Source organism: Fundulus heteroclitus, chromosome 21 (assembly GCF_011125445.2).
Source record: "Fundulus heteroclitus isolate FHET01 chromosome 21, MU-UCD_Fhet_4.1, whole genome shotgun sequence".
NCBI lineage: Eukaryota > Metazoa > Chordata > Actinopteri > Cyprinodontiformes > Fundulidae > Fundulus > Fundulus heteroclitus.
In genome coordinates, this window is record NC_046381.1 from 4281582 (window position 1) to 4297403 (window position 15822).

A 15822-nucleotide genomic window follows, 5' to 3' on the forward strand; every position below is an offset into this window, starting at 1 on the left:
TTAAGGAGAATGCACATGGGGAGAGCCACGGTGCGTCTCGTTAATTTACCATCCACAATTACTGCCATTAACACACATTAGACATGTCTTGCTGAACTGTGCCAAGACAGAACCAATTACTGCACTTCGTCTGTGGATGGTTTCATCAGTAGCACCAAAGTTTCCGCATAGCTCTGGTTCCAAAAAGATTACCAGGCGCCTCGTCTTGGAAATGTTGGTCGCCAACTGGACACGTTGCCAATTTGAGCTGTTTAATAGAAAACAATAAGGTTGTATTTTTTTTTAATTCACACCTTATTCTGCCAATGATCATTAAGGATTGGGTGGTGTTAGCAGATAGCCATAGAGTTCCCTTTCCACAGTTAACTTTTCTTCATCTGCTTTGGCTCCGAAGAATTGCCAAGCAATCTATGATAAATGATCATCACCAGGAAATCCTGGTGAGCGCCATACTAAGGTCTCCTAAGTTTTCCGGAAGTTACCCTTAACACAACCCAAAACCTGGTTCTCTTAGAGGAGGAGAAGCACTGATTCTACTTTGAGGTCTTTCAGATAGGACATAGTTCTTTTCTATGCCTTTTAAGCAAAATGTTTCTCAGCTGGACAGTCAAGTATTGCAATGATCTTCTACTTTTTTCTTCCTCCACACTTGACCAAGAACGCGACAATCTCCTTCTCTTGGGTCAGTAACATAATCCCAATTTGTAGGCATCAATTCACCCTTTTCACGCTGTGGATAATGTCTTCAGACCAGGGGATGCTAATTATTTTTCTTGTCCCGTTATATTCAGCTGCAATCACTCAACAACCTGCTGGACATCAGGAAAATTATTGAACAAGGATCACATAATGCGTTATGAGTAGGAATGATATCCAAAATCCATCTGAATTGGAGACTAACCCTACGATCAGTAGCTGCACCAAAGTAGCTGTCTATGTTCTCTCTGGTAAACTTCTGTCTCTTTCTGATTTGAAAGGGATGATCTTTAACATCCACAGAAACAAACGCCAACTGGATGACATTCTATGGCTTTTGGAGATTTCCTTTTTTTTTCATCTTGCTGACCTGCTTTCAGGGCTAGCATACTTGGACGGCCAGAACAAGATGTATGCGCAGATTATTTAAATGCCCTCCTCTCGTAGGCTATTTTTCATGCATTTCTGATTATAAATTGTATTGAGAGTTATTTTTAAACTTTTACCATACTGCTACATTGTTCTTTTGAAAGACCTCATGCACCTATATTAATTTCATTAAAATGCTTACTGTAACTTTAACAGTCAGGAGCACATCTGTCTAATGTCTGAGGTTTGAACAGGGCCAATCCTTTCAAATTGCTGAGCAATGACACTTAAATCATGTGCACCTAATGTGATATGTCTACCTAAAATATCAGCCAATGTAAAAGAGTAAAATTATGGAGGTGTCCTAATTTACTCCTCAGTGTGAAAAGCACTTTTTAAGTGATATCTTAAAGAAACTTATGAAGGCTCTTTTCTTTGGTTGTAATTATTTTGTGCTATTAGTTGATTTCTCAGTGTTAGAGAAACTGAAATATAATGTGCACATGTCCAAATATGTTAGTAAAACATAATGGCTTCCATAGTGTTAATAATTTATTCATTAAATGTTTGCATTATTTTGGCTATTGAAAGTAAGAATTGGTTCAACTGATTATGAGATAAAGTGGGTTTGAGTATTAGAATATTTGTACTGTATGAATCAAATGCATGCATTTATTTAGACACTTAAGACATACACATGGATGTATATCGTAAAATAGATAACTTCTCCATGACGACACATTCTTTCTTCAGATATAATTTGAGGAGACTCCCCTTTTAGGGGTATTTCTAAGTTTAGAAAAAGACATGAGGCGATGATTCGGGGCACCTTCTTCTTCAGGACTTTACCTGTGTTGTTTTATTGTAAGTGCCTCAGTAGTGATACTTGTAATAATTTCTCTGTCAAATTTAGATTAAAGTGTTAAAGTCAAACATTGAAGTTGAGTAGTCCTTAGACATTTTTACAGTGGTTAATTGCTTAGAGGAGTTAAACAGACCAGCTGGGAGCGACAACGTTTGAGCGCCATTGGTTGTACTTAAATGAACAATAGTGAGTCCTAACTTTCTACATTTCTGTATGGATGTTGAATAAAAGTGGGATAAGAACAGTGTCTTGAGGAACCCCACGTGTGATATCTGTTCACTCAGATTTATATTCACAAATGACAAAAAGTTGTGATGTGCCAACTAGGATATTAATCACTTAGCTAATTTCTAGCCTATAAATCATTATTTTATGATCAACAAGCTCAAATGCAGCACTTATATTCATCAAAACAAGACCAAAGATTATTTTTGTAGCACTGTTAAAATCTCTCACTGCAGATGTACAGAAATCACATGGGCTCAGTAAGAGGCTCCTGAATCTGGAAGACATTTGAGTAGGAAAAAAATTGACTTTTCCGTGTCATGGAGGATAAAATAGGTTTGAAATTGTGCAATTTTTTTTCAGCTGCAAAATTAATACATTAATTTTTGCGGTTTTTATGGTCCCATTTCAAAGCAATGGGCAATGTTTGGGGTTTTAAGCCAAATACACCCACAATAACTAGAAACTTAAATTATTAAAATTATTTCTCTGCTTTCTTAAAATATATATATATTTTTTTGTGGATTTGGAAACCATTTCTGGTACCAAGCACTGCCATGAAATAAGATGACTGAGTATGACAGTAATACTGTGAAGATCACACATTGAAATTGATTTAATCTTGGCTGAGACATCTACTCTGAGGTGAGTTTTCAGGAGATTGACATGAAACTCCTGGTGATAATTTTTTAAGTTTTTCTCAGCCCTCAATAAGCATAAAATCTCTCTCCAGATACAATTATTCATGTATTTTTTGTGTATTCTCTTTAAGTTTAAATAAAAGCCTTCCCCTCCATCAGGTAAGTTGGAGGTGGCAACAATAACAGACACACACATCCCCCAAAATGATCCAAGTCCATCACCAAATCACGTGTCTTTTTGCACATAGATAAACACTCACACATGGCAGCTGTGGCTAAGTTTAGACCCTGTCAGGTCGCAGTGGAATATTCTGCCAAACAAACACGGCCGACACTGAGTGGGAAAGATTAAAACCTCTTTGCAGCTTATAAAAGATAAAAAGAACAGGGGCGTGATTTTTCTTCCTCGACTAAGCTACAGTATGTGCAGATTTCGAAGTCAGAAGACATAACCACCCCCAACAAAAACCTTCACACTCACTCTGCATCTGTTCTGGGATGGGGATCATAATTCACAGCTAAATGTCGCCCCTGCATCAACTTCATGTTGTATTTTCGTGGCTCAACCGTTACAGTAGCTGAACATTAATCAGACACAACCGTAAACATGGTGGGAAGCTTGCGGGCATGTGCCGTATCTCCCTCACACCGCCTCTCTTCTGTGGCTGCCCAAAAATAACATCCATCGACGTGACTCTGAAACTCTGCAGGCCAGAATGAGGTTAAATGCCTCCCCAAAGGGCACAGCTCACCCTAATACCCAAAGCTATGGGCTACTTTTGACACCTCAGAGGAAAAGCCTCAGATATGGTGATGGGCAAAAGTTTTGAAAGAACCTTAAATCTGTTACACTTTGCTTTCATTCCTTTGCAACCCTTAAAGTTCCCCGGGATGTCTGAGGCTTTTCCAAAGTTTTTATTTGAATTTTGATTGGTTTTCAACTCATTCTGTCCAGATCTTGTGCAGCGCGTGCTTTAGAAATGACTGGTAAATGGACTTAACTTATTTTCCTTATTCCTAGATCAAACAATACTTTACATGAATTCTGTTGGCATGTTCACCTGTGTACAAATGGTCCCCACCAAAGCAAATATGCACAAGAAACATGAACCTTTACACAATAACTGGGATAACATTTTCATACCAGTTGCTTCGTTTTTCAAAGACTGCGATGATGTCCTGAAATAGACTCTGATTAGATACTGTACACCGGCATGTTTATTTGCCTCATCGATTTAATTCTGTATTAATTATGTGTTTTCTATACATTTGAATCCCCCTGAGGTCATTAGTTGTGTAATTGACCATTTTTGGGCAATTATTTTCTGTTACAGGTGCAGGCATGTGGTCAGGAAATGAAAGACTGGGATGTCATGTGCAAATCAATTACTATAATCATAAAAGGACATAATAATTGACTGAAGCTATTTCTCTGGATGACTCAGCCATCAGTTTGATTTTCATAGCCACTTGAGGTGTAAATTATCTACATTCTGACCTCCACCTATGGACATAAAATGTGGATCAGGACTGAAAGAACAAGATCCAAGATACAAATCGCTGAATTGAAAGTCCTCTGGCCAGGAGTTACTATTTCTTTTTGAATTAGAAAATGCATTCCGATCCAGATTCAAGTTTCCAAACATTTTGATCTTAGAAAATTCTGGACATTTGAGTACAAATCTTAAAATTGATTTCATATTCTGCAGCTTTGGTGGCTTTGGGATCAACTTAGATGAACTCAGTTTCAACATAAGCTTTTGGACTTGTTGATGAAGGAATTGGTTTACTTCTAGACAACATCCAGGTTCTCTAAAGCAGAGTTTGTGAACTTAGTAACCTTTGTTTCATTTACCAAAATTAGCAAAGGAAAATGGCTGTATCAGTTATTTGATGGCATTTCTACATAGTTCAAGGATCACAGGATCAGTCCAACCACAATTTAAAGTTGTATAGAGACCAAACATTAAATTGGCCTTCTTTTTTAATCTCTAAACGATTGTGTATTTGGCCAGACAGTACACTGCTGGAGTAAAATGTTAAAATCATGTGATATGGAAAATCAAAATTATGCATGCCAATGTTATATAAATCATTGTAATTTTCAAGCTTAAGTAGAATTTTCTCCTTTTGACACCTCAGAGGAAATACACCTAGCAGACGCAGCATTACTCAAGATGGAGGAAAAAGGTTTGACGTCTCCTGTGTAGAAGGTTACTTCATATGACTGTTGCAGGATTTATGCAACAGTCATATGAAGATGCATTAAGGGTTTTGAGGATAGCCCAGTATCACCGCTTGACCATTTGGCGTGTAGGATATACAATGATTTACCGTATATATATTTTAACTAAAGACATGTTGTGGTGTGTGGTCAGCAGCTTCACAGATCTCTATGAAGCACTTATGCATCCACAATAATACAGTTACTCATCTGTTGCAGCACATTTCCATGAAACCGATCGAAAGAAGGCTTTTCTCTCGCTTACAACAAACTGAACTGTTTAAAAAAATGGTTTAGATAGAAAAAAAGATTGTCAATCAGTGTTACAGATAAAATAATAACTGCTATAAGCAGTATACTCTGTGTTATTATAGCAACAGTAGTAATTATAATAGGTTTTCTGTTTGAAATGAAATCAGACTGGTTATGTTATATGTTTTTGTCTTAATATGTTTGTGGTAATACTTTATCACTGTGTTACTATAGTAATGTTACGGCATTACTACTTTTAAATTTGTAATTTTATCTACTTTGGGACATCCCAAAGAAATCTTTAGAGACCTAATGCAAAACTTGAGAGCTGCAGGATGTTTGCGTTGATTGTATACTTTTTCCAAAGTTGTCTGCTAATGACTCTTTTGGATTAACTTGGTTCAGTTCTATCATTGTCCTTGTTTCTGATTTTTTTCTGGTGGTGACAAAGTTTCAAGGGATCAACATTAAAATGCACACACTTTAGGAGCCTCATCCTCATTCTTAAATGAGAGACAAGTGGCTTAAAAAAAGCAATAAAACATTCATTTGAAAAAAATGACAAGCTAGTGGAATGAACTGAGAGGAAAAAAGCAGTTAAAGTCCAAAGAAAAAAAATGAACTATAAAAAAAACCAGTCTCAACAAGTATCGATAAAGACCCATTAGAAAAATTAAAGTGTAGCTTTTATAGCATTGTCCTTCGAGATGAATCCCCTAAGCTGTGTTTCTATTTCTGACACAAAGGTACCTTGTCAACCGTACCCATCAGATTCCTGGACGCCTTGACCGCAGCAGCTGTATTTACAGATGAGCTCATCCACAGAGATAGGCACTTAAACCCTGCCTGGCTCCCCCTCCGTCCGGCACTTGTTTGACAACACAGTGTTTGCCTGCTAGTTGATGTTTAGCTGGACGTGTGTGCCTGGGTGATACTCCCTTGAGGACTCAGAGTAAAGGGCAGCTGACAAACACAAAGCCAAGCGCGCCAGTATCCCAGACAGAGACAAGAGAGCCAAGTTGCGGTGCCAAAGGGGGAAGGGTCTTAGGGTTGCATGGATGTGTATGTGCAGGGGGCTGTTATCACCTCCCTATCATGGTGTTGGATGACAGCTTTTGCAGACAGAGGGGGAATAAAACACAGATGGAGAGAGCTCAACCGAGGACACGCTGTCTTCCAGTCTTCTTTCTGCAGACGATATCTATTATTCTTTTTCATGCATCACATCAGCAACGTATCTGTTGTCCTTTCTTCTACTTGACAGAGATTTGTTGAAGCTTTCATCGTTTTGCCTTTTCCTTATGCATGGATACCTACTCGGTCCTCTACAGCTCTTCCCACCGAACCGGACTCCTCTCTGGCTTCCAACGTTTGCGGGATCAGAAGAAGATGTGTGACGTTGTCCTGGAAACAGGTGGTGTTTCCTTCCCGTGTCATCGCACGCTATTGGCCAGCTCCAGTGACTACTTCTGGGCTCTTTTTGGGGAGACGACTGCGGAGAGATCGGCAGAGTCCGTCAACCTCTCGGCACTGACGCCTGAGGGTTTAGAAGCCATTTTGGATTTCTTGTACTCGGGGTGGTTGAGCATTTCATCCTCCACGCTTTCAGTTGTTGTGGAAGCAGCCCGGTACCTCCAGGTGGAGCCGGCCTTGTCGATATGCGAGCTATTCATGGTGGATGGTTTAACCATTAAGAACTGTTGCTACTATGCTAATCTCGCTGAGCAGCACTTCCTCCTGAATGCACTTGAGGCTGCACATCAAACCATTGCTAAGAACATGGCGGTCCTGCTAAAGGAAAGCAGGTCTGATCTCTTTGCGTTGAACTTTTCATCGCTGATGACGGTGCTGGATGTAGATGAGATACCTGGGGTAAAGGAGGTGGACCTAATAAATCTTTCTCTGGACTGGCTGGATGAGAATGGGCCCCTCCCACTCCTAAAATCAAACCTACTCCTAAGTCGTCTACGCTTTGGATTGGTGGCGCCTTCAGTCCTTTCTGACCTCAGCCATGGAAACAGAGCCATGGCCACCCCTCTGATCAGAAGTCAGGTGACTCGGGCCCTTGAGTACCACCAAATGGGTTCAGCTCAGCCAATAGGGCAGAGCAAGCAGTCAACACTCAGAGGATCGTCCAGTGTGCTGCTTGTTGGTGGTGGGGCGAGTGCTGACCTGCCAGAAGAGCAGGTGCTGGCGTTTAACCTCAGCAGCAGGACGTTTTCATTGCCAGGCTTTGTTCTACCTCTGAGACTCAGAAATCCCTGCGTCTGTTCGGTAGGAGGTTTTCTCTTTGTGATCGGGGGTGAAGAAGGGAAACGTTGTGATGATGGGGAGAAAAAGTTTATTGCCGTGTCAACGTCACGCCAGGTCTGGAGGTACGATCCACGCTTCAACCACTGGGAGCAGATGGAGTCCATGCTGGAGAGGCGAGTGCAGTTCACCTGCTGTGTGGTGGAGGACGTCATTTATGCCATTGGGGGATGACACTCACAGCTGGACTCCAACACGTATACTTCTGTATCTTCAGTTGAGTATTATGACATGTCTTCAGGGGGGTGGCGGAGAGGTGCAGCGATGCCTTGCCCTCTTCATGGCCACGCCTCCACTGTGCTTGACAAGAGCATTTACGTGTCAGGTGGACTCCCGGCCCACCAGGGACAAATCCATGGGAGTAACCAGGATGTAAACAGGGAAATAAGTAGGGATTGCTTATCGTGGGATCTTAAGGGCAAGATCTGGGAAAAGAGGGCATCTATGTCAATCCCAAGGTTTGGTCATAGATTGGCAACCGCCCACGGTTACATTTACGCCCTGCTTGGGATGTATGAACCCTTTTGTGATATTGAACGATACGATCCACCGTCGAACCACTGGACCCGCCTCAAACCACTAGCAAACGGCTTGTTCAACTATGGAATGGTACCCATGGCATGTGGGAATCTGCTGGTATTTGGTGGGAGAAGGTGGAGCGATGGACAGCAAGTGACTGTAAAGAGTGTGCTGGAGTACGACACAAAGAAAGATCGCTGGAGAGAAATTGCCCTACTTCCGAGACCTCTGACTGGCACTGAGTGCACTCTGCTGCCTCTGGCAGACTAGGACACCTAATCTGAAGTTTACATAAAACTAGTGCCTTCAGAGACACTTAATGTTGAGTCAACACGTTCAATTGTCATGGATAAAATAAAATAAAAATCTCTTCTGCACTGCTGAAAGCTTCAAGGCCAGTAATAGAAAAATGTTGTTTGAGAAATTTTAAAGGAGCTATAAGTAAATTATTTACTGAAGAATCAACCTAGCCTGCTAACATGGAAGCCGGTAAGAGAAGCAGATCAGAAATAGCACAGAATACATCATCATATACATATCCTGTGGAAGTAAAAATTCAATACACCAACACACTGTTTAAAGACAGCATGTAAGATTGTTGTGATTGGCAAGCTGTTGTACCGATTTGAGCCACAAGGTCTGATATTACTTATAGCTCCTTTAATCAAAGCTCAACACCATTACTTTCCACCTTAACATAAAAATATATATATTTCTCTATTGTTTTTCTATAACTTCATGAGAAAACATTTATATTTCCATATGTTGCTATCTATTGTTACATACATTAATGTTAGAAACATTAACGTTGGAGGTTCATGGTAAATTGTGCATATTGATTAATGCCACAGCACAGCCATTTCTTCCTGTTTTTCAGTTTATATGCCATTACTGTATTTGTTTTAGAAATACTGTATATTTATTTTAACTATTTGTTTCATGATTTAACTTAGGTAAATAATACATCTCTCATTCCCTACACTAGCTGTGCTAAAGTAATAACTCCAGTATCATAAAAACATGTCTGTGTTACATCCAACCCAAAAAAACGTACAGTGGCGGTGGTTGCCGTTCTCTGAATTGGGCGACAGTGGCGTAGGAGCTAGAAGTTTGTCCTGTAACCTGTTGTGTCCTTGGGCAAAACAGTTCATCTGCCTCGCCTGCTGCCGGTGGTCAGAGGGCTTGGTGACGCCGATTGTATATCAGCTCCGCTTCTGTCAGCCTGCCCCAGGGCAGCTGTGGCTATAATGTAGCTCACCATTTTCAGCTTGTGAATTTGTGAACAAAACGGTGAATGTCTGGTTGAAGTGTAAATCGCTTTGGGGTCGTTGGACTTCATACATTGCTATACAAGAGCAGGCCATTTACCGTTTTGAATTGGATTTTACAAATTTTAGAACTTTCATTGTAATGTTATGATTATTAATTCATCAAATTATTTACCAAAGAACACGTGATGGGAAGACGTAACATTGCTTTGTATCTATAAATAGCCAAATCTGAAAACAACTAAAATAAATAATAAACTGATTTACAGTTACAAACTAACAGGAAACAGGCTTAAATTGGAAGCAACTGGACCTTCGCTGAGTTTTTCTGAAAGTGCTCTAACACATATCCAGTAGTCTTTGTCAGTTCAGGATGCTTACACTTGAGTGTTAAAAAACGAGATAAAAGTTACTTGAAAGTTACAGTCAAAGCATAGAAAATCCTATTGTTATTAATCCATGCAAAGATCTAATCATTAGGTTTTAAAGCAATCTAATTTTAAATTTAAGCTGTTGCATTCAAGAAGTCACACTGTATAAAAGGTTGGCTCAGTTTATTTTACACTGGCAGCAATATGTGCGGAGTAATGGTTAACGAGTGTTTGTAGCTTTGGAGCTCTAATAAAAGTATTTGGCCCTTACAGATTAGTTTTTTTTTTTGTTTTTTTGCAACACAAATGTTTCAGATCGTTAAATACATTTTAATATCAGACTAAGATAATCTGCGTAAATGCAAAATGCTATTTAAAGCTTTGGCTACTCAAACCAAATCGACTTGCTGTAAAAAAAAAAAAAAAAAAAAAAAGCCATTGCACTTAATAACTGGATGTGTCCCCCTTGGTTGCAAAAACTGCAAATTCACAATCATCTGGGTCATCTCAGTCATTTAGGGACTTTAACAAGGCCACTTGCTTTTGTTCCTTTTTTCTTAACTATTTAGAAGTGAACTTATGTGTGTTAAACATCAATGTCCTGCTGCATAACCTAAGAGCGATTAGGTCCCAAAATCATGAACTGATGGTTGGACATCCTCCTTCAGGCCTTTGATACAGAGCGAAATTCCTGTTTCTTAATATTTATTTTGACCAACAGTGGTTTTAGCCTTCAAACTCTCCCATGGATAACATTTTTTCAAATTCTTATTGATAATAAGGTTGTTTTTTTTATCTGTTTTTAAACATTTCTTAGTTTTTTTAGCCTGATTCATGCCGTCAGATGGGTCTCTTTGGGGACAATGTTTCTCGGCTGGCCTGGGAACGCCTTGGGGTTCCCCCTGAGGAGCTGGCCCAAGTGGCTGGGGAGAGGGACGTCTGGGCCTCCCTACTAAGGCCCACGACCTGACCCGGGATAAGCGGAAGAGGATGGATGTATGGAGATGGGTTCTATTTAAGTGGTTTCTTGATCATACAGATTGTACATCAATCAGGTTGGGTAGAAGAAATGCAGTTAATCACAGCTAATTTGAGATATAATTTATCACGACAAAAGTCATCTCAAGAGACTTAACAAGTAACTGTCAAGTAACTTTACTGATCAGATTGAACCATCCTAAAGTTCACTTGTAATACTTGAATTGTACTTTAAATGCACATCAGGGTATCTGCTCAAGGATGGATTTTAAAAAAAGTATTTGTACTTGTAAAAACCTGCAAACCTCTTGAGTCCTTTGGATTTTCACAGACGTACTGTCAGAAGTACTCTAGCATGACTTATGGTTGTTTCGATGACATCCAAGAAAGTGGAAGAATAGATTTTATTGTTAAAAAGTATCGGTTCGCAACAAACTAACCACTGAATGTTGGATTTTACTGTATTTAAGTTTTATGACATTGTTCTGAAAAGCTGGGATGGTAACTTTAATCATCAGATCAGAATATTTCCCCTCCGTCCAAATTTGGATTTTCCCCTACGGTCTCTCTTGTTGAGAAAATAAATCCAGGTTACATTGATAGACAATTAAAACCAGCCTCTAATCCAAATGAGTAAAACTTTATTGATCCAGTCTCATCTTCCAACGAAACACAAAGAATGAACACATAAATAAATACTGTATTTTAACCATAATCTATAGATTTAACACTAAACATTCTTTACACAATGACAGAGTGCCAAAAGAAACCCTGATATAATTAAAGATATTCTTCCAAGACAGTTTACACTCTATAAATAGAGATCTACTGTATCTATAGATTTTAAACACAGAACATAAAATGGATATTGTTTTGATCTACAGCAAAAAACATGCTACTACAACCAACCACGGGCAGCAGCATAAAAGGAGCATACAAACAGATTGTTTGTCAGTGCAAATAATGATATATTTATGATTGCTTTTATAGTTTGTGCTCTGTTTCAGATACATTATTACATCCTCTGGCAGCAGCAAAGAAATAGACTTATATTTCAAATAGAACCAAGTTTAATTTCCTATGCAGATATTCCTCAAATGTTCAATTTCACACGACTGAAATAAAGCTGAAGAGTTTTAGGAAAAATCCACCCCTGGGGAATTATAGGCTTTTAGATAAGTAACCATTTGGGAGTTATTTCATTACAACAGATATTCTTTATTTGCATGTAGGACTATTCTATCTACGGTTTTATTACATAAATCTATATATAAAACAGTCATTTTCAGTAATGCTCCATCATATATAATATATTATGTGTGTGTAGTTCATTAAATTTAATAGAAACACAGACATTTCTTCATAATTATTATCAAGATAAAGCATATAAAAATACATATTTTATTCAACTGAATTAATGAACTGGTGCACATAGGAGTTGCAAATCAAAATGTTCACATTTTGTTACATTACCCAACAAAGTTCACTGTATTTTATTAAAAAAAAAAATCATGTGAAGCTGTGGATGTGTAATGCTAAATCCTAAAGTAAAATAAAAATGTGTGGCTTTGAATTTTTTTGCGGCAAATACAAGTTTAAAAAGGTGTTTAATGTGTTCAGATTCAGCCTTATTGAGTCAATACTTAATGTGTAATCACCTTTCAATCATATCTCAGCTGCGAGGTCCTTGGGGTACATTTCCATCAGCTTTGTACATCTAGAGACTGAGCCTTTTTTTTCTTTGTAGATAAGAATAAGCAGAGTCAGATTAGATGATGAACATTAACTTTAAATCCTGTTTCAGGCTTTTAACTGGAATGGAGTCTGGAGTTTGTCTGGACCGTTCTAACACATGACCATGCTTTAATTCAGACCATTCCTTTCTCTCTGGCTGTATGTTTAGGAAAGTTGTCCTGCTGGAAGGTGAACCTCAGCCCCAGTCTGAAGTCTTTTGCAGCCTCTAACAGGTACTTTCCATGGTTGTTCTGTAGCGTAGCGCTTTGGCACCTTCCTCCATGTGTTAGCTATGTCCTCTATATGGCTTGTGGCAAACTATAAATCAAACTTCTTATAGCTTTCTTTCAGGAAAGCTTTTCTTTTTACCAGTATTGCACAAAGGCCAGATTAGTCAAGTGTACAAGTAATAGAAGCCGTGACAACGATTCTCCCAACTGAGCTGGGAATCTCCTCCAGAGTAACCACAAGGCAGCTTCTCTGATAAATGCTCCCCGGCCAATTTTCAGTTGATGAATTGACCAGAGCTCTAAGAGATCTCCACAGCATGGGATATTTAACCTAACCCTGCTTTAAACTTCTCCACAACTTTCTCCCTTTGTTCCTTGATGCTGCTGATGTTCTCTTACCAACCGCTAAGGTTGTCAGCAGGATTTAGACTGTTAAATTCCTGTTTATCAAAGAGGTTTCTTCTGGTGCATTGGAGTGTATTTAACTATATTTTATTGATTTTTGTTGGTACAAAACTTTGAACAACACATTTTATTTCCCCTCCCCTCCACAATTACACTGTCGCAGTTTCCATGTGTTTGACTTTTGATTTTCTTTAGTGTTTACCGTACCTCCATGTTTATTTATGTTAATTTAGGTTCATGCCTTTGTGTTATTAGGCCAGAGCAGTGAAATGCTGTGAAGGCCTGTTGTAATTTGACTGTTTCTAATTCCCTGTCAAATAAAGGAGCTTTTTGGAGGCCTAAACAGACATGAAAACTCACCAAATTCTGCACATGCATCAGTCATGCTTGAAATTTAGGTATTTCACAAAAGTCGCAATAGAAATATCTCTAAAGCACCCCGTTGAAAACACTTGTTAAACTTATACCTTATTCTTAGATCTACCGAAAGCTCTCTTGGACCCATACTCTACTAAAGCAGGAAGTCAACCATCTTGGATTAAATTAGTTGTTTCTAGACATTGGATTTTATCAAATTCTGGCCTAGACGTTTTGATCGATTAGCTTGACATTCGGTGTGTTTACTCATAAGGCGTGGGGGATCCAAAGCTATCAAAATGCAGATTCCTTGTGCCTAAGGGGTGGGGCAAGACAAAGTTTGACATCTCTCCATGAAAATCTAATTTGTTACAGCTTCTACCAAGAAAGTCACAGACATGAAACCTTGACATGAGGCTGATCCACATCTGGTCTCCAAAAAGTCTCAATGATTAAAAGGTGCCTTCACTCAAGTCATGCCCTGCGAGAACAGGAAGTCTAATGTATGATTTTAGAAGGTCAATGTTTGAACTGTGTCCAGGGACAGAAGACGGGTTGGAAAGAATAGATGTCCTGAGAGTTTTGTCCTGAGGGTGTGGGTGTGGCAGCATGGCCAAATCAGATGTCACGCCATGGCCATACGTTTGGCTCCAATTTCCAGATTTATCATCTGATCTGCACCAAATTGAAGGTGACTGCTATTAATCCAATACCTAAAATATATTCATGCAAAAGTTCTGTGGGCATAGCAAAATACCTTCACAGCGCCCGCTAGAAGTATTAAAACAAACAGCCCCAAGCCATGCTTTTACAGAGGATTATGGAATTCACATTTATATTCACACAAATATAACTTCTTAAGAACTACAAAAAAGTATTTTGGAGCCATGGTCCAAACCCCACAGGACGTCGGCCATTTTGGATCAAAGCTGTCCTTTTGTCTCTTTTACATGTTCTACCTGAGGGATCTCATCCCACAGCTTTCAACTTAAAGCCTTTTGCTCCATCAAAGCTAATGGGGGTGTGGCCACACTTCGAAATCTGACTTCTTGCCATAAAAGAAGATCATGTAATAACTTCCACCCATGAGGTCAAAGCTGTACCAAATATTCTGTGTGTCATAACAGACCACTGCTAGGCACATTCACATGGTCAGTTTCTGACATCACTTCAGCCCTGCCCACTTAGAACAGGAGGTGACATGTTTCCTCCTTTTACTTAGACTCAGAAGTTTCAACCTGTGTCTGGTGCACAGCTAATCCTGAATATCACTGTGAACAGTGACCGAGGGTGGGCCGTGGTAAAGTTACAAATATCGCCATTCGTTACTTCTCCATCACTCAAGCATGATCCAATTTGCTCCAAACTGGAGATGATTGATCTTTGTCCACACCAAATGTTGTGTTTCTTCGTGGGTGACTGCCAATCGATGACATCACTTTAGCCACACCCACTGAGAACAAAATCACAGGTTTCTGTATAAAATCACCCATAACACTCTTTAGGAGTTTCAAACTTTGTCTGAGAACAGACAACCATTTCAAATGACATTTTAAAAATGCAGGAAGTTGTCATTAATCACCCAACAGAAAGTGACTACAGCTTCCATTAGTAAGTGAGCTTACCCAAATTGTGAGAAAATCTCAAGAGTTCTACCGAGCCTGACTGAACTTAATATCAAGGCTTGCTTACGGTACTGCCAGGTGGAAAATGCAGAATTGAGTGGCTGGATTGCTGGAGGTGAAGTGGTGGCGATGCTGAATGCCCACGGTTATGACACGCAACACTGCTTACAGATTTTATTAGATGTCTTTCTTTTGGTTCTCTTCTTATCTTTTCCCCTTGGTTTTTAGTTCATAAGTCAGCTCCCTCTGTTAACTAGTCTCCCTCCCTCAGCTGTCCTGCCTTCATTTGGCTTTAGTTGCTCCACATATCATCTGATTAGCTCTTCGTTTGCTTGTCATTTCTCCACCTCTTCTCCTGTATTTAAGCTCACTGGTCATCATTGCTGGATTCTTCTGTGGTTCTGCTCTAGATTCTGTTTGGCTGACCATTCCATGCCAATTTTATTTCTTGTGTTCCATTGCCTGCTCTCCCTGTGCCTGTACATGTAAGGTTTCTTATTTTTCTTCATTATCAAAACTCTTTGCCACAGACACTCTCTGCACTAGGATACTTCACTGTCACAAACCATGACATGTGCACTACATTGCGTTGGCCTATAACATTAAATGACAAGAAAACACATTGAATTTTGTGGTTGCGATGTGACAAAATGTGAAAATGATCAAAGTATATGCCGTTTAAAGGCACTAAATATCTAAATTTACTGCACTCCATGTTTTTCAAAATATATATTTTTTCACAGTAAAATTTTG

At 39.2% G+C, this 15822-nt stretch overlaps 1 protein-coding gene across 1 annotated transcript; it reads left to right on the forward strand.

Moving 5' to 3' along the window:
* The first annotated feature begins 6284 nt into the window (after positions 1 to 6284).
* LOC105919351 (kelch-like protein 34) lies at positions 6285 to 8564 on the forward strand. The gene has a single exon (XM_012854653.3). It carries the CDS (start codon positions 6578 to 6580, stop codon positions 7754 to 7756), a length of 1179 nt encoding a protein of 392 aa, XP_012710107.2. The 5' UTR covers positions 6285 to 6577; the 3' UTR covers positions 7757 to 8564.
* Positions 8565 to 15822: the final 7258 nt, after the last annotated feature.

What these genes read in the sequence shown, in the direction of transcription:
- LOC105919351 (XM_012854653.3), top strand. Translation starts at nt 6,578, where the DNA reads ATGGATACCTACTCGGTCCTCTACAGCTCTTCCCACCGAACCGGACTC.